This window comes from Hydra vulgaris, chromosome 12 (assembly GCF_038396675.1).
Source record: "Hydra vulgaris chromosome 12, alternate assembly HydraT2T_AEP".
Taxonomy (NCBI): domain Eukaryota; kingdom Metazoa; phylum Cnidaria; class Hydrozoa; order Anthoathecata; family Hydridae; genus Hydra; species Hydra vulgaris.
Window position 1 is genome coordinate 48,158,126 of NC_088931.1, and position 24,198 is coordinate 48,182,323.

At 27.0% G+C, this 24,198-nt stretch overlaps 1 protein-coding gene across 2 annotated transcripts in view; it reads left to right on the top strand.

Moving 5' to 3' along the window:
• Positions 1 to 509: 509 nt before the first annotated feature.
• LOC101240534 (acylglycerol kinase, mitochondrial) overlaps positions 510 to 24,198 on the top strand; it is a 35,373-nt gene continuing 11,684 nt past the window's right edge. The window contains exons 1-6 of one of the 2 annotated variants that reach the window (XM_065813524.1): positions 510 to 658; positions 8,809 to 8,848; positions 11,057 to 11,136; positions 18,420 to 18,495; positions 18,625 to 18,720; positions 18,815 to 18,847. In XM_065813524.1, the coding sequence (XP_065669596.1) occupies positions 552 to 658; positions 8,809 to 8,848; positions 11,057 to 11,136; positions 18,420 to 18,495; positions 18,625 to 18,720; positions 18,815 to 18,847 (432 nt within the window). In that variant the 5' untranslated portion in view covers positions 510 to 551. Of the gene's footprint in view, positions 659 to 3,668; positions 3,798 to 8,808; positions 8,849 to 11,056; positions 11,137 to 18,419; positions 18,496 to 18,624; positions 18,721 to 18,814; positions 18,848 to 24,198 lie in introns of those variants that run through there. The other variant, XM_065813525.1, reaches the window with a different exon arrangement.

Consider the following 24,198-nt stretch of genomic DNA (forward strand, 5'->3'; position numbering starts at 1 on the left):
GTTAACAAAAGCTTTTATGACGAGGTTCTCATTATTCTGCAGCAGTAACAGTGAGGAGTATTGTTTCTTGCGAATAACAACAATAAGTGAATGGGCTTCATGTTTCACAAATAATTCACTTGCACTGTTCCATGGTGACTTGTTTAACATCAAGCGAAGTGCATTATTATATGCATCACATAGGCGAGGGAATGAGTCTTTTCTACAAAGATACCACAGCTGACATCCATAGATTGGGCTGCAAAATCAAGTTAATGAAATAGTTTATATATATATATATATATATATATATATATATATATATATATATATATATATATATATATATATATATATATATATATATATATATATATATATATATATATATATATATATATATATTATAGATTATAAATATATATTGTACAGTCACGATGCTGAGGTTCAGGTTTTCATTTTCAATCTTGAAGGTAACAAATTACATAAATATAAAATTTCGTTACGGTACATCCCTAGTTTAAATCAGTGCTTTAAAGGCGCATGTGAAACCCAAATAAGCATCATTAAATATGGCCAACAAGAGCGTGTTTTACACCGTAAGGAAAAACAAGAAGAAAACTTTACTCGGTGTTGCTGCTTTTATATACGCTCTAAATTATGGATCCCAACGATATCGGTATATATATATATATATATAAATTTATATATATATATATTTATATAAATTTATATATATATATTTATATAAATTTATATATATATATTTATGTAAATATATATATATATATATATAAATATATATATATAAATTTATATAAATATGTATATATATATATATATATATATATATATATATATATATATATATATATATATATATATATATATATATATATATATATATATATATATATATATATATATATATATATATATATATGCAATTGTCATTTAAACAACATTTAGCCATTACGCTCGTAGAACATAAATTTATCAATCATTTGAACCCTCTCTTTAGAAAGTAGTTTTGCTAAATTTGAATTCTTATATATAATTATACATATTATATAGAATTCTTAATTAGAATTCTTTTCATTTTGTAGTATAATATCAATATAGCCCTACTTATAGTAAAAAGTACTAGTATCGCACGGTATTTTGTATTCAAATTGAATTACAAGTGGTAAAAGACCTACAGACGAGAGCCTTGTTATACTGATTTAGATCAATCTAACAGGATCGGATGTACTACCTTTGATCTAAACAAATTAGCATTTGCATAGAATTCGAAAGTAGACATACATTACACAGTAGGGCAGCAGGGGGTATTAGGCCTTATGTTTTCTTTCTTTGAAATAAGTAAATAAATATTAAATTCAAACTGGAAATCTTTTTAAGTAATAAACAATGCATATTTCTATATGTACGAAAGCGTTATTCAGAAAATTGTAAAATGATATAATTAAAAAAAAGCTAAAAAGTTATGCCTAACATTGACTCAAATTTAAAAAAATGGGGGCAACAAGCTCCAGTATGTAAAATATATATTTTTACATTATTTGTAAGCAATTCTCACAGATCCATACCATGGTTTGAATGTCAGTACCACCTAGAAATTTTGTGCATTTAATATGGTGCCAAACATATAACTCACAGCCACCCGTTCTTCTCCTTGACCTCCATGAATACCACACTTGAGACGCACAGTGAGGTTATCCTCATCACTGTCCCTATCATCTCCAGCAGGAAGATTTTTTCTTTTTCTTGTGGTCTTTTCTCTTGGAGCGTTATCTTTTTTTGCTGCTTCTTCTTTCAGTTGCTTCAAACATTTATCATCTGTTAAGCTTCCTGTGTAGTGAAACCTGACTCCAGTTAACCTACCATGCCCAGAAGTTTGTGCAAATCTGGGCTGCATATCAAAAATGTACATATCTTTGAGAAAAAAAGTCTCTAATAGAAGACTTTCTTGAGGATGATGTAGAAAATGGTGTCTGTGGTCTTTCTGCAGGTGCTGAAGATAAAGGTGATGATTCTGTTGACGATGCTGCAGTTGACGATGATGTAGACAGTGATACATGTAGTAGTAATGTTGAGGCAGAAGCATTGTGAGCATTAGTGCTGGAAAGTACTTGTAATAATGCTTGGATGTTTAGCTGGCAAACATCTGTTTACATATGACAGAATTGTAGGCATCTGTTGTTGTCTGGCTTGTTGCATAGGACTTACTGCCTTTTTTCTAGTTCATTTTTTTACTATCAAAATTGTATTTAAAAAAGATTTTAAACTATTTCTACATATAAATAAAAAAAGTGAATTTTAGAGCTATTTATAAACTATCTCTTAGACATTTATCCAACTGCCATTTGACTTTGCTAAAATTTCTACCTTTATTTACTCTATAAGTATCAGTATTTTAACTCATTGATTACATACACAGACATTTGAAAAATTAAAAAAAAAGTACTAACTTAGTCTATATATACTTGTATTTGTATGGAGAATAAAAAATTTAAATGTAGAAACAATTTTTCAAGTCAAAAACAAGCACTAGCTTCGCTGAAGTTTTTAAACAAGTTTGAAGGAAACTGAAAACTGGATGGATGGAAAAACCACTCATCTTTAAATGTTAATCAATGGGTTAGAAACCCAAGAATGGTAATAAAAGGTTCCCTGGTTGGTTAGTTAGTTTCGTCATGTAGAGCCTAATGCCCCCTCTCTCAATACAATACAGTAATGGGTAATTTTTTTTTTTTTGTCATTTTATTGGTAGTGGAGAAAGAAAATAGATCTTAAAAAGTGTACCTTTAGGTCATTTAGCCACTGTTCATATTGCTCAATAATATTCATATCAAAACTTTTGCTATTGTTGAGATCTGCTTTATAGTTATAATATCTTAATAAAGCATATGGTTTCTTAACCTATTTATCTTTCTGTCATTACTGTTTGCAACTTAACCAATTTTATTGGTTATAAACAGTACAAAAAAAAAACATGTACTGTTTGGTTTACAGAAGATGATTTTTGACACTCTTTTGCCTAGCTGAATTTGTTTCACGTGGACACAAGTATGCTACACTTTTTTAAATGATTGAATTCATTATAGTTAGGGAAGATAATGTTGAGTTACCTGATGTTTTATTCATCCAACTTTGTTCAGAAAGATTGTAATTTTTTTTTGAATAAATTGAATTTATCTAAGTGGAAAAAAACTTTATTGATGATAAGTTAAAAATTTACAATATTTAAAATAATTTATTTAAATATAAAAGTTCTTTAAGAATAAAATATAATAATATGGTGTATGTCAAGGTGTTATTAAATAAAGTCATAACTTTAAAATAGTAAAAAGACTATAGATTGGCCAGCAAGGTTATACAATCGTAACATTTGCATTAAACACCTAATGTTTAACTACGAAAATAAATATATTTATAATGTATATTTATTTCTCATATTATTAAGTTATACTCTCAGGTGTCAAATGTCCCTTCCCTATTTTTCAATTTTTAACTCTTTACATATTTGGAACAACCTTTTTGGACAAGTTTTGACTTCTTTATTTTTATTGAAAAATAAAGAAAAAATAAAAAAAAATAGTTTTTTTTAATTGAAAAGTAAATTCCCTTTATAAATAGAATGTGCCTGTTTAAATATAAACTCTTAATTGTTTTTTATAATTTTACTAAAGCAATACAAATATATATTTTAGTATAATGTGTTACATACCTGCTGTTGCAGTTTGTTAACATTTGATGATTTAACTTGAGTCAAAATTAGAGTTTAACATCATGAAAATGTTCTTCATATTCAACAGGTTTTACATTTATTTACAATCACAATCACAATCTTTTTTTTAGTTTCTATAGCTCATTATTTGATTTATACTTTTTCATTGCATACTAAATAATAGGTCAACAATATTAAAGTATTTCCTATAATTTTACCTGATTCCTTCTTTTTAAATGATAGTTTGTAATAGTAAGTAATATATATATATATTTTTTGCATTTTTTTAATCCATAACTGCTTTACCAGAAGCAATATCTTAACTACCTATTGCTTTAGCCATTTGACTCACCCTTTGATCAGTGTTTTTTGTTCTCAAGCTTTTCTGTTCTCTTTTGAATGACGCGCAAGTTTTGTACTTTTTCAAGTGGTTTAAGTGCCTTGGTAACAGTAACTACCACTATAGCTTTTTGAGGCACTATGTTCTCTACAATGCCCTACTTTCTTTAGAACAACCCGCATTGCCTTCTGACACTTCACAAGGTGATGCTAATTGCTCCAAACAAAACAAATGTTAGATACTAAAAAGGCACAATTTATACAAATACTTTGTCTTGCAGTCTTTAGAGATATAACAAGTGTGACATTACAATAAATTTAAAAAGATTTTCCAAATGTATAAATGTATTTATAAGCTTATTATATAATTCATAAATTCTACAAACTTTATGTTTACTCCTTAAATGTTAGTTAAATGAAAAGTAGTATAATATTTATGGGCAATTATATAATTCAGAAATTCCACAGACTGCATGTCGTTAAAAAGTGATTAAATCAGAGAAGGAAGCAATATGAATTTTAGGAGTTTTTATTTATCTAAGACAAATTTTCAAATTAAATGGTAGGTTTTTTAAAAAACTAATTTTTTGTAGCAGAAATTTATTTTTTTTCATTCAGGTATTAATGTAAAAAAGTGCCAATAAAATCAAAATTTAAATTAGCTTTCACACTCTGCTCTCTTATATTAAAACATATAAAGAAGCATCTATGACTGGTGCATTTTTTCAGTTTATAGTTCTTTATCTTATTTACTATTTTTAAGTTTTAAAAGTTGAAATAAAATCTCATTTTTTCATAACTTCATTTTTTTTAAATGAAGTCTTAACTCACAATAATCAGTGCATTTTTTTTACTACTGATAACACTGTCACTTTTGAATACTATTTTATATGTCATCTTGATACTAACCTTGTTGCTGTGTACATGTTGAGTTCATTACCAGAGTATTTCATTAACTTTTTAAAGTTATCTTTAAAATGCATTTTTAAATCATTGAAAATATTGTTTCTTGAATATTTTCATTTTTAGGTAAGAATATCTTTATTTTATGTGATATTTTTGAGTATATAAATTGCTTAACTGTGTTACTGAAATGTGTTATTCTATTTTAGATATGTGGAAAAAAAAAGTTCACAATGCCCAGCTATATAGCCCAAATTGATACAAAAATTGATACAAAAAAGGCTGGATTGGGCAAAATAATTAAGGAGTTTAACTGAAGACGATTGGATATCAGTATAACTAATTTAGATGTAATATTGATTAAAAAGAATTCACTTTCTTACATCAAACTTCTAAAGGTTTACTCAACAATACTTTATAATATTTACAGGTATGCTTAAGTAATGAGTACTTACCTGGCGTTAACAAAGAAGGCCCAATGTGTAAAGAGACAAGGAAAAAGTACTTACAATATCTAAAGAGACACGGAAAAAGTATCAAACTGAATCTTAAAAACTGGTAAAAATCTTCCTCACTGATGATTTTGGTCAGTAATATGTGGAAGAAACAATGTAACTAGTTATATTATAAAGAATCCTGGAACAAAAGTTGTTGCCACAGTTAACAGAATGGTTTGGTTCAGATGAAAAGAAAATTATAATGCAGGATGAGGCACCAGGAAACTTTCCTTACCTAAATTCTATCGAAAATGTTTTGGAATTCCTTAAGAAGGAAATATCTAAAAAAAATATTACAAATAAGATGTACTTAATAGAAAGAATTATTTACCACTAGAAGCATAATGAGCAACTACAGGCAATGGCAGTAAACTGCATAAAAAGCTAAAAAGGGTTCTAAAATGCTGTTATAAAAACAAAAAAAGGGGTTAGCAAATATTGATTTGGAATATACCATTAGCGGTTTTAATATTAATTTATTACCAATTTGTTAAATTTTTTTATTTATTAATAATATACCTGTTTTAATATATATAACTTTTAAGTAATAAATTCACAAGAAAATATCAAAATAATAGATCTAAAAAGTTGTGAAAAATTGTAGGTGGCCAAAATAAATTTTCATACAACTGTATATTAAAACTTTTAAATCTGCTAAAAAATGGTACTGGCTCCAGCGTATTAAAATTTCTTGCTATCCCATACTTTCAGCTCCGGCTCTCCCATACTTTCAGCTCCGGCTCAAACTTTTAGTATAGGGAAATTTTTTTTTTTAAACATCTTCACTTCAAACAAGCCTGCAAGCAACCACTTATTAAAGTTGGAAATTACTGGAGGAGAAAAGATAAAGATTGTAGAGCAAGATAATAATTGACGAATGACTTAAAGGATTGCAAATTATATGAATCAGGAAAACAAGATGAAGGAAGCGTATTCCAAAGAAGTAATGTTTGAGGAAAAAAGCTAGACGAATAAGAGTTTTTGAAGCACTTACGAACAGTCACAGTAAAAGGATGAGACTTAATTGAATGACGAGTAACACAACAATGAAATTTAGTAGATGGTACAAGAGACGCTAGCTCGTTAGAGCAGTGCCCATTATAGTATTTGTAGAAAAGAGAAAGAGAAGCAACATTACGACGGTGTGATAATGGTTGGAAGTTGGCTGCAAGAGCAGGTCCAACTATGTTTACAATGCGTTTTTGCACCATTAGAAGATCCGCCCCAAATATGGCAACAGTATTCCATACAAGGCCGAATTTGAGATTTATAGAGATAGAGAATAGAATCCGAAGTAAGAAAGTGTTGAGCTCGATAAAGAGATGCAACCTTAGCGGATGCTAAATTTGCAACTGATTTGATATATGGTTTCCAAGAAAGATCGGAAGTAAGAGTTAATCCTAGAAGATGAAGAGTAGATGACTCATCGAGTACATTACCGTTCATAAACATAGGAAGATCTAACTTATTGCGATAACGATTGGCTGAAAAAATTGACTATTATCTGTATGGAAGTTCACCAGCCACTGTGAGCCCCATGCTGTAGCAGAAGTGAGATCCTTTTCAAGCTCAAATGCCCCCTTTAAGCAATCAGAGAGTGTTGGTTTCTTATCACGGCGAGAATAAATGGTAGTATCATCAGCAAACAATGCCACCTTAGATGTGAGAGTATGTGGAAGATTGTTAATGTAAATTAAAAAAAGTATAGAGCCAAGGATAGAACCTTGAGGAACCCCTGAAGTTACAGAATAAGAAGAAGAGTGCTGTCCATCGAGAACAACTTTTATACTACAATTGGAAAGAAAGGATTCGATAATCTTAAAGAGGTTGCCAGATACACCATAAAAATAAAGCTTCTGGAGAAGACCAGCATGCCAAACTTTATCGAAAGCTTTTAAAATATCAATAGCCTTAACCTCTTCACCTTTATCTAATGCATGATAAAACCTATTGGTTATTACTGTTAACAAATCACCTGTAGAAAGAGAAGATCAAAATCCTTATTGACGGTCAGAAAGTTATTAGATTCAAGATGAGAAATTAAGTGTTTGTTAATTAAAGATTCAAAAACCTTTCTTGTGATAGGAAGAAGACTAATGGGACGATAGTTAGACGAATCAGATCGCTCTCCAGATTTTTTGAAGATAGGGATAACAGATGCTGCTTTCCAGCAAGCTGGAATAGTTTTGAGAGTATAGACGACAGCTCCGGGGAACACTTCTGCAAGACTATAACAGGTGTGTTGTCCAGGCCACAAGCTGTAGAAGAGTCTAGGCAGAAAATTACTTTAGATACAGATGCTGGAGTGATATGAATGTGATCAATGAATCAACCTGCTTGTTGGCAAGTCAGATAGAACACAACTAGTGGAATCAAGAGATTAAATTAATTTAATATTTTTATTCATGCTTTATTGCATGCTTCATAATTTATAGGCCTATGTTAAATTAACATTTTTATAGGATCTATCAATATTTATGCAGCCTTGGTCATAAACCTGGCCTCAGTCGCGGCTATGTGTTATCAAACCTAGCCCCGGTCGCTTACTAATTGTAACATTGATGTTTCAAACATATGCTTGTAACAAGTATAAAACCAAATTTTGTATTTAATAAGCAATTTTTATATATGTAAACAGATAGCTCGTGCAAAAACCCAAAGTTCTCATAACAAGCAGTTTGGAGGATAAGCTTGCATAGCTCACCGTATTTGTTTTAGGAGAGCTTTTCTCCGCTCTCGCGCTGGTTTGATCGCGCAAGGCCTGATATCATAAGCTAACTTAAAATGAATTTTATAACTTTTTGAGCTAATATAGGCATGGCTGCTGAAAATGGACACACTAGCAAAAAGTCTAATCTAAAAATTGATCAATGCAATAAAAGTGAACTATTGTTCACTTTTATTGTATTGATCTAAAAATTTTGTTGTATTGATCTAAAAATTAAAATCATAAAACTGACAAACCTGCAATTGCTGCATTTTTACTGGCTTTTGGGTATAAAAATTTGTTTTCTTGGTAAATAAAATGCATTTAATAATTTTACTTTGTTTTGTTTTATGCTGCAATAATGCTTTATATATAAATATAAATAACTAGGTAAGTAGCCTATCCATAAATATAATTAACTAATTATAGAGTTGTAAAAATATGCAATTTACTAATTATACATTAGTAAACCTCTCACATGGGTGGTAGAGATTAAACCACATGATACTACAGCGTGCTAACCAATGCCCATGGTAATCATGTGAAGTGATTTATCCTGTTAAAGATTAGTAAATAATAATAATACAAACAATAATAAAAATATTGTTTGTGTTTAACTATTAAGTTAGTGTTTTTATATTTATTTTTTATAGGGAATATTTGATTAGAAGATCATTTTTTATTGAAGCAAAGGTGAGGAAAAATAAAATAATTCATTAAAAAAACTTTATTTTAAAAAAATGTTAATTTTGTAAATAGAATAAGTTAACTCTTTCGCGACTGACTTAAAAATAGCTATATGACTGTGCGTAAAATAACGATCTTGGATCATGATCAATTAAAAGAGTATAAAATAAAAATTAATAGTCAGAATTTCACAAATAAGACCTTGTGTTTTTTTGTCAAAGAATTGGCTTTCAGAAAATTAAAAAAAAATTATTAATATCTTAGTAACGTGATCAAAATATATCATGTTGAAATTAACAAAAATATATAGTTTCTCTATGTAACCTTTAACAAATAAAGAAGAAATACATAAACATATCGTTTTTGATATTAAATAAATGAGACATTTATTGTGGTGATCAAACAAAAAAATCTTCACCACTATTATTGAAAAAAATATCAAGGATCTCAGTATACTTTTTATCTGTTTTTGTCATTTTTTAAAATTGATTTTTGAGCGATCTATAAATGCAATTAACAATCGGTTTGAGGCATTAACTTGAGAAATTATTCACATTTCAAAAATAAGTTAAAAGTTTTCCTCAAATGCTATAGATAATTTGAAATATTTAAAACTGTTTATGTACCGCCATGCGGGTCACTCATCATTTAGAAACAAATTTTATGAACCGTCACGAAAGGGTTAAGTTATTATAAATAAGAATTATGTCAACTAGTCTTCTAGTCAAAAGTAAAGTGTATTTATTAACTATAATTAGCTTAACAGACCTTAGATTAGATGCCATGAATATGTAGGAGTGGATTAAGTTCCTTTTTCTACTGCTACATTTTTCTTTTAATTACTCATTATTATTACAATGACATTAATAAATTAATATCTTTATATTGTAAAGTTTATGTTTTTTGTTTAATAGACTTATATATAAGATTTATTGTGTAGTTTGCATGATTATAAATAAGAAATGAATAGAAGTTAAAAAAAAATGTTTAAATATACTGACTATAGTAAATTATAGCAGTAAGAAAATGTAGTTCAATAGATTATAACAGCAATTAAATAGATTCTAGCAGTATGTAAATGCAGTATCCAGGGTCATCACGGGCCAAAAAATTTCTCGTTCTGTCTCAATAAAAACAAATTTGTTTTCATTGGTCATAAAATTAAAAATTGTGCTCAATTTAGTCTTTAATCTGGAGTCTTTAATCAACAACCCTGTCTGTTACTAGTTTGTAAACTAGTCTCTTTTTTAGGCTCTCTTCAAATAGTGTCATGGAAATTTTCCATAATATATCATATATAAACTTGTAAAGGTAGAATAACCTCCATATCAAATATAGGTATAAAAACTATATCTGATTAGAAAACTCATTTTTTCTAGTAGTTTTAAAATGTCATCATCCAATTATTAGTGATATTCCATTATTAGTGATTTTATTAAAAATTTTACATGAAAGTTAATATTCGTGAAGTTTCTTTTACATTATTATTTTTTTGAAAATAAAGGAAATATGTGTTGTTATGCTAAATGTTAAAATGCTAAAATCAAAGTTACAAGAATTAGGAGTAATCCTAAGTATGTTAATTGTTTGCACAAAATATTTTGTTGTTGGTGTTACACACAAATCACAACATTCTGCATTTTATAAGATATGTAAATTTTTGTTTATTTCACAGAAGGCTCTGTTGTGCGGATTGTAAAATATTGAATTTTTTATTGTTATTTTTTAGATATAAATATATTCAAAATTGACTTATATAGGAATTTGCGCAGTGGAGTGTACATACATCAACTGACTAATATATTAAAATATACACAATATATTTTTTAAAAAATTATTATAAGTTATATTTAAGCTAATAAATATAAATATTATTAAATTTATATTAAATGTAAATATTATTTAAACTTAGTATACATAAGTATTATTTACTACACAGAATAAATATTAAAAAATTAAAACAATAAAAGTTGAACATTTTTAAATCTGAACAATAGCTATTTAGTTTATGAATTGCATATTTTGAAGTGCAGAATTTTACAATTGTTGTATAACATATACACACAAATACACAGTAATCCTGTAACTTCGATCATTATTGCAAAATATAATTTTTCTTGATAACATTTATGGTGTGAATGTTGGAAGATTTAATTTCTTATAATATAATTTTCTCATTTAAAGTATTTTTCTGTAGTGTTTTTTCTTGTGTAGTTATATGGGGAAGAAAAATGCCAACCTTTAGATAAACCAAAGCGTTTTTATGTCATTTTGAACCCTACTGCTGGAAACAGGTAAATAATATTAGAGGTTGTGTGTTGGTTTTTCAAATAATCTAACACTATAGACATTAACACTAATCTATTTTATAAACAATTTACATTATATTGATCACTCTTAAATGAACAAAAGACTTAGTATCTTAACTTAATACAATAAAACAACAATATATATATATATATATATATATATATATATATATATATATATATATATATAAATATATATATATATATATATTTTTTTATATATATATGTATATATATATATATATATATATATGTATGTATATATATATATATATGTATATATATATACATATATGTATGTATATATATATGTATATATATATATATATATATATATATATATATATATATATATATATATATATATATATATATATATATATATATATATATATATATATATATATAGAACCCTTAGATGTTGTCCGAAAGTTTTTTCCATATTTTGTTGACAAAAAGTAAAAATTAAAATGCAAGACCGGAATTTTTTTTTTTAATAATGATATATTGCCTGCCCCAACCAAACCCTCAGTCGATGTAGCAGCACTCCCTTGCGGGTCAGGCTATTTGTCAGTCGATGTAGCAGCACTCCCTCGCGAGTCAGGCTATTTGTCAGTCGATGTAGCAGCACTCCCTTGCGAGTCAGGCTATTTGTCAGTCGATGTAGCAGCACTCCCTTGCGAGTCAGGCTATAAGATAGTCGATGTAGCAACACTCCACGCATGATTTACAGTAAAAAAAATAAAAATAAAAACATTTTATTAAAAAAAATAAAAATAAAAACATTGTTTATATTGTTAAAAACATTCAAAATGTTTTAAAAACATTCAGAATGTTTTTAAAAACATTCTGGTCAATTAAATTTGCGTTTCTGTGGTTTTTTTAAAAAACAATTAATTTGTAATTAAATTAATGGTTTTTACTTTCGTCCAACACGGAAATGTTGGATGAAAAGTTAAAAGTAATTAAAAGTGACGTATGTGTTGGCCTATGAATCACTTTTTTCCTTCCACTCTTCCCTAAGACAACAAACTATAGATCTATATATATACATATTTATAGATATATGTATATATATGTATATATATATTTATATATATATATATATATATATATATATATATATATATATATATATTCCTATAGTTTGAAATTTACTGCTTGTGGTAAAAAAAGGCTCCTAACAACTCTTTGTATTCAAAAGTGATAAGAAAAATAAATTTAATTTTTACTAATTAAATGTTATCTTTTTTTTTAAAAACCACCTAAATGCAACTTAATACACTGGAATGTTTTTTAAATTTTTTAATTAAAGAACTCTTTAAATGTTTTAATTTTTTTTTTTTTTTACTGTTTACATAATGTAAACAGTAAGAAATAGGAATGTCGCTACATCAGTTGATAATTAGGTAGAACATGCAAGGAGTGCTGCTACATCGACTGAAAAATAGGTAGAACATGGGCAGGCAATCTTTTTCCGGTCTTTTAAATTAATTTTATTTTTAAACATAATGATTACATTTTATAGAAAAAGTTAAAGATAACCTAGCAAAAGTGAGAACACACAAAAGACCACATGAAATGATTAAAATTGTTTTGATCTAACAAAATGAATTTTTGCCGGTCAAGGTTTACCGCTTAAAAAATATTTTTACAAACAACCGGAATATTTTTGAAAATACAAAATTTTCATACTATCTAATATATTTTAGACTAAAATATTTTTATTTTATGTAAGCTACTTTTAATTCACTTGTTGATACATTTTATATATGGCATATACTATATCTTCATTTTATACATATCTTTAGTTTCACTTCGCAGTAGAATTAATGTTTGTCATTTATATACTTGATTAAAGTTTTTATTTTATTATTATTTTCCTATGTAAATTAAAAACATTCTTCAAACTGGTTTTTTTTTTTTTTCTTGTTCAATTTTTGAGATAATTTTTTTTATTAAATATTTTTAAAAAGCCTCCTAGGATTTAGCCATCTTTTGCAAAGTGATTGCATTAAATGAATGTTACTACCCCCTTGACAATTTAAATAAACTATAGTTATCATTTACACATTTTTTCTATTGAATTATCAAGAAAACGATTAGCATAAATAATTTTTATCACAGCATTAAAAAACAATGGTCAAATTAAAAAACAATTTATCACAGCATAAAAAACAATGGTATTAAATATTCAGTTTCAATTATTTTATTTTTTTTTTGGGCTAAAAAAAATTACTTTAGGTTTATCATCACTGTAAGACTTAGCCTTTTTAAAGAAACGTTTTAAAAGCGTTTTCAAAGAAAAAAAGAAACTTTTAAATCAAGCCACAATAGCGTAAGATATCGCCTTTTTTCATTAGCTAATGATGAATCAAAGTTTTTTAGGTTTGTTTTGTTTTAAAAATATCATAAATGATGTTGGCGTGTATTCTTAGTGTCAATTTAATATATCATGCTGACTTTTAGGCCTATAACAATACAATGAAGCCGAGCTTCGACTAATTTAAACAAGTTAAATGTACAAAAATACTAAAGATATAAAATTACTTTGTTTTAGAAGCATTAATTATTTAAAATTTTGTTGAGAGTTTTCATTAAAAAAAGCTAAATGTCGAAAGTCAGCAAGTTCAGCCACTTAAGATGTGAGATTATCAGGAGTATCATTAATGTAGATGAGAAACAACGCAGAACCTTGTTTTACCCCAGATAAGAAAAACAAGATACATTCAAGCACTTATTAAGTAGTTTATCCAGTTTGGATCCAGGAGATCATGTAGGAGATAAAAGACATCAGCCCAAGGACCATTACAAAGAAAATCATGAACAGAATCCCAGTCACTTTTAAGGTATTAGTAAGTAGGGCAAACATGGTGAGTCTGAATAAGAAGTAAGAGTGGTCTTACATGGTCCAAATAACCTAAAGGAGAATAAGGAAAAACTGAACTCAAGCTAGGCTCAAAGGCAACTAATCACTAATCAACATTTAATTATCTGAGTAAAAGATTGAGAAATACTAAAGTAATGCTAGCAGGCTCAGTGATACTAGAGCTAAGCTATTCAGTGTGTTGAGCATTGTCACCAATAACAACAATATTGACTGAAGGATTAAGAGAAAAGATTCTGTTCATTTGATCAGAAATAATATTGAAAAGGCGCAGTCTTGAGAAGATGGAGATAAAGAACAAAGTTTAAAAGTGAAAAGGGTCTAAATAAAAGCACAAAGAAGAATGGTCAGAGGGTTTAAACTTGATTTCATAACAGCTAGGTGAATTAATGCGCAAGTATATGTCCAGGCATGTTACTATTAAAGTCTTTGCAAATAAAAAAACAATAACCAATAATCTTGTGAATTTTGAGGTAAGATTCAACTGATGAAAAGTTAATTTGAAGACCGCAAACATTTGTAACGGATAGATTAAAATTTTAGTTATGTTTTTAATAGTTAGAGAATTTGACTCAATTATAGATAAATATAATGAATAATTGTCTCAGTCTCGCTAATTAAACCAGAGCCATAGCAAAGAGCTTCTTATGTGGCCTAGACAATGCACACCAATAATACAAATAGAGGCACCATTCATGCCTAACATGGCACTGATAATACTCTTATATTTTACAACTTCTGATGGAATCAGGTTCTCTAAGAGCTACCGCAGAGTTTCGGGAAACCTTACTATCAGCTGACCTCAGTAGTATTAAACCGAGTTTTAGAGCTGTACCCTCATTAGGAAGTAGTAGAAAGAGCTCCATATTCACTATCAAAGAGGCATACACGAAAACCCATGAGTGTAGTTAAGAAGATCCAGCATTTTTCATCTTAAGTAGGAAACAAACACAGGTTTACATCTATACCATATATAAATATATATATATATATATATATATATATATATATATATATATATATATATATATATATATATATATATATATATGGACTGTTTATCTTGAAAGTGATGTAAGTTCATTTTTTCAGCATTCGAGATATTTAAAGGTTAGCATTTTAGTCAATTAAAAAATATGCATAAATTGTACTAAGTTTGGCAATGTCTCTGCCAATTTAGAAATGTGTAATTTAATTACATAAATGATTTGCATGTAAATTTAACTAAAATAACATATTCTTTCAGGGTTGTAAATGGACTTTCATAATTATTGAATTGTACACCACTTTCATAATTATTGAATTGTAAAAATCAATAAATTTCAATAATCAAAAATTAATTTTCATTTGAAATACATTGTTTTAATCTGATTTTCTTTATAAAAAAAAATAATAACAAGAAATAAAATAGTGTCTTTTTAATTCTCAACTTTAAACAAGAATAAAATTTGTTACTGGTTTTTATATAGGCTCATTTTGTGGAAGTGTTTTGAAATATTTATGATGCACAGGAGGTATATAAGGCAATAATTGCATCATATCCTTATATTTTTCGTGTGTAATGGGTCTGGCATTTATATACAAAGACTTTAGCGCAATTCTTTCAAATTTTGGTAGTCTCCCTCGAACGGTTGGTGATAAGTCTTAAGTCTTAAATTCCGTATCCTCCAAAGATGTTTTATATTAAATAGTATATGATGCACTTTTGCAAAACCTCAGCCAACATATTTTCAGCCAGTTTACCTTTTCTCTTTCAGTATTTTTTTTTCTTTTTTGAATTGCATTTTCTAGATATTTTAATGAAATAAAATTCTCATGTTTCATTTTGCACAAATTAAACATTATTTCGTCGACATTGTTTTATAATCTCATAATAATCCTCTGGAGTGTACAAGAAATTCTTTTTTCGTAATGCCATTTCTATAACACCAAAATCTGCATTGTTTGGTAAATACGAATGCTCAGAAAGCAAAAATTTATGGTTGATGATTTCAATGTTATTTTCCGAGGACTGGACAACTCTTAATCACATCAATGCCATTTGAATATTTCGATTTTGCCCAGTGCACATATTACTGTAAGCTATAACATGATTTTGGGTCGTTACATTTTGTAAATGTCTTAGGCAACAAGATGCAATTTCCTATGATCTCCTAGAAGCAGTAATTTCGTTCCACACATACATAAAAACTTTACCGTCGTGAAAACTATGGAATCCCTCGTTTAAAACATACATATTCTGCTTATATGCGATCGAAACGGATAATTTTGGATATGGTAAGACTTTTTGTAAATCGAAAGAAAAGGCAAAATACCTTTCTGGATTTTCTGTTGCTAGAATTTTATCTTCTTGTAAAGCTTTTCTTGTTAATTCGGCATTTTTTATGGTGAACATCATGTCTTTGTACAAGAGACATGATGTTCACCATAATCGCCTTTTCTTTGTCACTGTTTGTTGTCTGAATTTTCATGTTAAAGTTTATGAAAATATAACTTAAAATCTCTTTTAAAGATTTTCTTGTATGTCCATTCATTAACTGCAATTTCAATAATTTCCCCACATTTTCCTAAGTATAAATTAAACATTTTGTTTATGTTCAATTCAGGGTTCAAATACTTTCGTTCTGGATTTTGGGATCGAGTGTAATGACTCTCAAACGCCGGAAAACTTTTTATGTGTTCTCTAACAAATTTTATCGCAAGTTCACTAGTTCTACTGCAAGAACCATCCATTCTCCCACGCATGTCTTTAGGAATATATATTTTACTTTTAAGATGCGATCAATCCGTCCTGTAGATATATTAAAAGTATTTATAAAAATTTCTTACATACTAAAATATTTTCAAGAGGAGTACTCAAGTGAAATTTATACAGTCCTCAAATTTCCCGCATAATTTCTATGCCTTCTTCTTTTTACAGAATAACTATGAACACTTACATAGAGAAATAAGTTTTGTTTATCAAAGTCACTCAAATTCCAAAATTGTTGAAAAATTATTTTACGTTCTGCTTCATCAATACCTTCTACACATTTTTTCGAACAGTTACAATTTTTTTATTCAATTTTTTTTTCTGGAAAATTTTTACCGTTTTTTGTACAAAACTCTTTAATTTTACTTATTCTTTGGGGATATTGTCCTTTATTTTCTTTTGCAGAATCAAAGTTTTGGCTATATGAAACATCATCCTCATCTGATGTACATTCTAGCTCTATAATTCTTCTTCTTTTTGTAATTTTCTTTAAACATGTGTTTTTATTAGTGGAATTATCCTCATCCTTCAATTGCAAGACTCTGGTTTATATTCATGGGCTTTATTTCTGTGTGATTTTATATTTACAATAGAATAAAATAAATATCTTAAACTATAGTAAAATAAAGATTTATTATTTTACTATAGTTTAAGATATTTATGAAGAAAGATTTGCTCAAAGAACAATATATGATAACCTAAAAAGACTTGAAACTGTTTAATCCTTTTCTGATAGAAAGCACCCAAGTCATCCAACATCCTTGACTAGAGAAATGAAAGCCAGATTAATGAGACTTGTCAACAATCAAAAAGGGCTCAGACAGAGAAAAGTAGGTTTTAAATTCGGTCAATCGACAATTGGTCGTCAGTATAAAAAAATGAATTTTAAATATAGAAAACGTTAAAAGACTCCAAAATACACTATAGAACAACAATTAAAGGCAAAGAAAAGAAGCATGAAGCTAGTTAACCAACTCTATAACACAAAATCGCTTCTAGTCATCGATGACGAAAAATACTTTTGTTTTGCAGGGGACAACATGCCTGGAAATTCTGGATACTACGCAAACAACAAAAAAATATGCCCAGAAAGTGTTCCTTTATTGGAAAAGAGAAATTTCCAAAAAAATTGTTAATGTGGATAGCCATATCTGACCGTAGTATGTCTGAGCCATTGTTTTCCACTTCCAAGGCTGTAGCAATTAATTCATTGATCTATATTGGTCAATGTTTAGAAAAACTACTTCTTCCATTCATTCACTAGTATTATGGAGACTTTAAGTATTTATTTTCGCTAGATTTAGCAAATTCTCATTATTCTAAAAGTTCTCTAAATTGGATGGACCAATATGTCTATTATGTTGATAAAGAATCCAATCCCCGATTTAAATTTTTTACAGTCATTTATGAAAGGTGTCAGACAAAATTGAGATCAATTGCAGATTGTGGTGTTCATTTAAAAAATAACTTATTTTTATTAAAAGATAAATACTTTATTTTAAAAAAATATAATAATAGTTTTTTTTCATTTATAAACAAGTTATTGGCGTTTTTATTTTGTCCGATAACTTACGCATTACATTATAATACAATATGATTTTTTTTGTAAAAAAAAAACTTTTTTTGTAGCAAATGTAAAAAGTTATTTCAGAAAAATGCTGCTCCAATATTTCATTTGGCTGGAATGGATGTCACATATATACAAGTAATACCTTTTTTTCTTTACGTTATTAAATATCTTTTTACTCTATCCAATGTTATCTATCATACTTATCATATAAATTTATCATATAAATATATACTGAACAAAAGATTTTTAAATTTTTTTATAAAGACCAGTTATGAAGGTCATGCAAAGACATTAATGAATTACTTTGACCCGTCAGTTGATGGAATTATAGTTGCTGGTGGTGATGGCTCATTACTTGAGGTTATACAACTTACTTAATTGTTAAATAAACACTTCTTTTCTTTTTTCTTTTTTTAAGTTAATGAAGTAATTTATTGAAGTATTTTTATTTTAGGTAGTTACAGGTATGCTGCGGCAACCATTAAAGGTAATTTATAATTTATTAATAGAAATATTATTAAAAAATTTAAATTTTTTATGTATTTTAAATATTATATAATAATATTGAATAATATTTTAAATATATAAAAATCATATTATATCAATTTTTAAAACTTACACCTTTTATATATATATATACCTATATATATATATATATATATATATATATATATATATATATATATATATATATATATATATATATATATATATATATATATATATATATATATATATATATATATATATATATACATATATATATACATATATATATACATATATATATACATATATATATACATATATATATACATATATATATATATATATATATATATATATATATATATATATATATATATATATATATATATATATATATATATATATATATATATATATATAGCCTGTACCAATGTAGTTTTTGTACAATCAAGACTAGCAATACATAATAAATTTTCAATAATAACATGTGGCTTTGATGCTTAATTTTTTTATTTTGTTTAGCTAGAGTTTGAATAGAGTTGTTTTCTAATATAATGGTCTTTCTAGTCTTTTTCTGGCATTAGATATATTATAATATTTTATATATATATATCCAGGGGCGGATCCAGCATTTTTTGATCTTTGAGATAGCTAACTTCCAGACATGGAGCAAACTCCAAACATTTATATGTTTATACATATGTCAAATAAGGATGCTTTGCAAAAAATTGCGATGATTGGAGGCTGGGAACAAAAAAGCCCCAAATTTTGTGCCCCCCTGCCCCAAACGTGAGAGCAACAAGTTAATGAAATATTTTTTGTACTGTTCTCAACTAGACTTATATTCATCCATAAATTTTAAGTTTCATAGTACTATTTTTCAGCGTTTAAAAATAATGACCATATAAAATTTATAACCCCCTTGAGGGGGGTTTAAACTTTATATGGTCATAATTTTTGAAAGCTAAAATATTTTACTATGAAATTTAAAATTTATCGATGAATATTAGTCTAGTTAAAAACAGTACAAAAAATATTTCATTAACTTGTTGCTCTCACGTTTGGGGCAGGGGGGCACAAAATTTGGGGCTTTTTTGTTCCCAGCCTCCAATCATCGCAATTTTTTGCAAAGCATCCTTATTTGACATATGTATAAACATATAAATGTTTGGAGTTTGCTCCATGTCTGGAAGTTAGCTATCTCAAAGATCAAAAAATGCTGGATCCGCCCCTGTATATATATATATATACATGTATGTGTATATATATATGTGTGTGTGTGTATGTGTGTATATATATATATATATATATATATATATATATATATATATATATATATATATATATATATATATATATATATATATATATATATATATATATTTGCTAATTAGTTACTTTTACACGTAAAAGTAATTTGTTGTTAAGATGTAGTTTTATTTTCTTTATAAAGTAAGTGTTATGTTTTTTAAATATTATATTTACGTAAGTTTACTTCATAAATAAGTTACATTTCGATATAAATTTTTTACATAATTATAACCAAAATTACTTTTCAAAGTAAATTACTTTACTCGACTTACCATTAAAAGTAAATTACATTTACAAGTAAAAATAAAAATGCATATAACTTTTAATTGTAAAAATAAATTACTTTTTCAAGTAAGAGTTACTCATTTAAAAAACTTATCTTCAGTAATTAAGTTTTACATGTTATATAATTTATGTAAAAAAAAAATGAATTACTTTTAAATGTGAGTAAATTATATATTTTTGTATGAGCTATGCAAAGCAATTAACGCTTAAAAGTAATTCACGTTTTTACATCAAAGTAAGTAAAAGTGACATCCCTAGTTATTACTGCAAACCTTAAAACGAAAATTAAATTATAAAAAATTTATAAAAATTAAATAAAAAAATTGTTTTACTGTTTTTTTAAAAAAAAATTTCTGAAAAAATAATTTAAGCATATACTTAAACTTATGGAAATATAATTTGACTTATTGAACCAAATTTTTTTTCTCTCACTTTGATAACTGAACAATTTGAATGAAAAAATTGAATGAAAAGACCAACTAAATAACCATTTGAATGAAAAAATTAGTTATACTTCTAGCACTCTAGATCAAGAAGCAATAAGTTAGGAAAAACGTGGTATCTAATCTTTTTTTACTTACTCGTTTAGTCTATGGATATAGTATGCTTTTATGATTTCAAATTCGATTTTAAGTATTAAAAAACTGTTTAGGAAGAAAAATGGAAAAAACAATTGCGATAAAAATTAGCTAATTTTTTTTAAGAATAAATAAAATTTAAATATTGAATAATATTTAGTAATGTTTTAAAATAAATTTGACAGTTAAGTTAAACCCAAGCATTAACTTTAATTTTAATAAACTTTAATATATTTTTTTAATCAGAATTAAATTATATATTTTTAAAATAAAAATTAAATTAGATTTTTTTTTTATCAGAATAAAATTATATATTTTCATTAAATTAGATTTAAATTAAATAATATATTTTTTATCAGAATTAAATTATATGCGGTAGTGGTGTAGTGGTAGAGCGCTCGCTTCATGAGCGAGAGGTTCCGAGTTCGATTCCCGCCACGTCCCTGGTAGTACCACGCTCAACTTGTTTCTCTGCGCAGCGGCCTTGTTCGTCAAGGTTCGTGTTTCGGAGTTAAAGAGTTGAGAGAGGGTTATAACCACAAGTAGCCTCCTCATCTGTAGTGGCCTTCTCCGCCTTGGGGAGGTGAATTATAAAAAAAAAAATATGATTATGATCCTTGCCTCAAGATTAAAGTATTACCGTTTTTCTAAGCGAAAAATCAATCATTACAATGAAAAAATATATATATCATTCATAATATAAAATAAAAATAAAATAAAATTTTACTTTTTTTTATTATTAATTTATTTTTTATCATTAAATAGAAATTTAAGTAAATATTTTTTTTAATAGCAAACAATAGTTGTATAAATATTCTTGTGCTCACAAGATAATAAATAAAAGTTTTTATTATATATATTTCTATTATGTTTATTTTTTTTTTATGTTTCGTTTAATAACTTCGTATTGAAAAATAAAATTGTCGTTAACTACAAACAATTTTGTTTCTGTTACTAAATATTTCAATAAATTAACTAGCTTAATAGAAATTAAGTAGCTTTTAATTTTATTAGAGTTTTTTTCATTAGTAAATAGCGCTTCATATCTAACTTAATTTATATCTAACGTAATTTATATCTAACATAATTGTCATTCAAACTTTTTTTAAAAACTTTTTTTTACATAATCATCATGCAAAAGTTAATGTGGCTTATAGAATAACTTAAAACTCAAAAAATGATAAAAAGTCGCTTAACGGAAATCGCTCTAGGCAGATCTAAAATTGCTTAAAGTGTACGTAAATTGCCGGAACAAAGCATGTGGTCCTGATAATATGATCTTGTTTTAAAGCTTAACGCTTTAAAACAAGATCATGTTATCAGGACCACATGCTTTGTTTTGATTAATATTTTTTAGCGTGTCTAACACCATTTTGTAACTGATGTCATTTGGATCTAAATCAACTAACTTTGATTCTTATTTAATTAAACTGTGAAATATAGAATTTCATCTTCTTCAATTACAAAAACATCTTGGAAACATTTGTTTAGTAGATTTTCTATTTCTTTAGGTTTTTGGGTTAGATCACCATTGGCTGTTTTTAAGGCTCTGATTGATTAATTGACTAATTGTTGGCTGTTCAAATATTACATAGGAGCTTTGGATTCAGTTTGGATCTTTCAACTAAATCGTTTTCATATGCAAGACAAGCAGTTTCTTTTTTTTAAATTAGATTTTTAAAATTGTTTTTGATCCATAGAACGATTAGTTTTTTTTATTCTAGATATATCAAGTACTGGAATAAATTTATTACCTGCCAAATTCAAACGGTAAATAGTTTGATCGTACATTTGTTGAACCAATAGAGTTTCAAATAACAGTATCCAATCAACATTTGTAATAAAGTCAGAGATTTTAACCATGTCAGCTTTTTTTGTAATTAAATTTTAAGCAGCTACTAACCTTAAAATTTTAAGCAGATTACTAACCTTACTTTTAATAATGAAAACAAAAAAGATGACCAAATGACCTAAATTTATGTCACTAAGGACAAACCATAGATCAATAGTGCAGTCATTTCCCAATTGAGTTGTGAACATTATAGTAGATCAAGAGTACTAATGGCAGAATTGTTTGAAGTTTGAAGCCCATTTACATGCTGATACAAAAATGTTTTGCTAAAAGTTTCACTAAAGTTATGCTCAATACCATTTTCATTTTTAATGTGTGTAACCATTTGATAAATTGATTGATGGGAAATTAAAATCCCCTGTAATTAGTAAATCTTTTTATCAACATATTCTTTAGTTTTTTTGAAAACCACATCAAAAGCGTTCATGTCAACAAAATAATTTGGTCTGTAAACCCAGCCAACTAAGTATCTGTTATTTCCAATTTATTTTTAAGCTCTAATGATTGAATAGTTTCATTGATGTAGAAACACACACCACCACCTCTCCCCCCATCATTTCCGTCTCTTCTATATAGATTATATCCATTAAGATTTGCAAATAAGATGCTTTTGAACCATGTTTCACTAACAGCTTTGATTTGTGGACAGTATATGTTTATTAATACCTTAAGTTCATCAAGTTTATTTCCTAAAGAAAATAAACTTGATGAACTTAAGGTATTCAAATGCATGCATTTCAAATTTCTTAATTTATTTGGAGATTAATTTAATTGATTCTGTTAGTATTGTCAAGTTTAAATTTTGATGATCTGATTTACAATGATGCCATATCGATAAAGGAATCTTCTGCAAATATACTGTTTGCTTTGTTTCTTTTCTTTCTTTTCTTCTTTTAGATCTGGACTGATGTAAATTGATTTGTAACCTTTTCTCTCTCTCAAATATTTTGCTGCTAGTAAAAGAGGATTTCTGAATGAGAAATTGCTTAGTTCAGCTAAAATTGGACCAGGTTTATTCAAGTCTTTGGATTTTAATAATTTCTGGCATACACTGGTGAAACATTGTTTTTGCCAATTATGCTAAAAATCTCTTTGATTTTTTCACCATCTTCAATTTTTCACTTCACCATCTACTATTTTATCTGATAAAAGTTTATTTTCAGATACAAGAATGAATGATTACATTCTTTTTTCTTCTTCCTCTTTCATTTAGTTCTTTTATAGTTGCATTTGCTATGGCTAAATGGTCAGCTTATTTTTACACATTTTTAACACCTTGTTTAGTAACTTGAACCTAATTGCTGCTGATACCAGGAAGCTTTA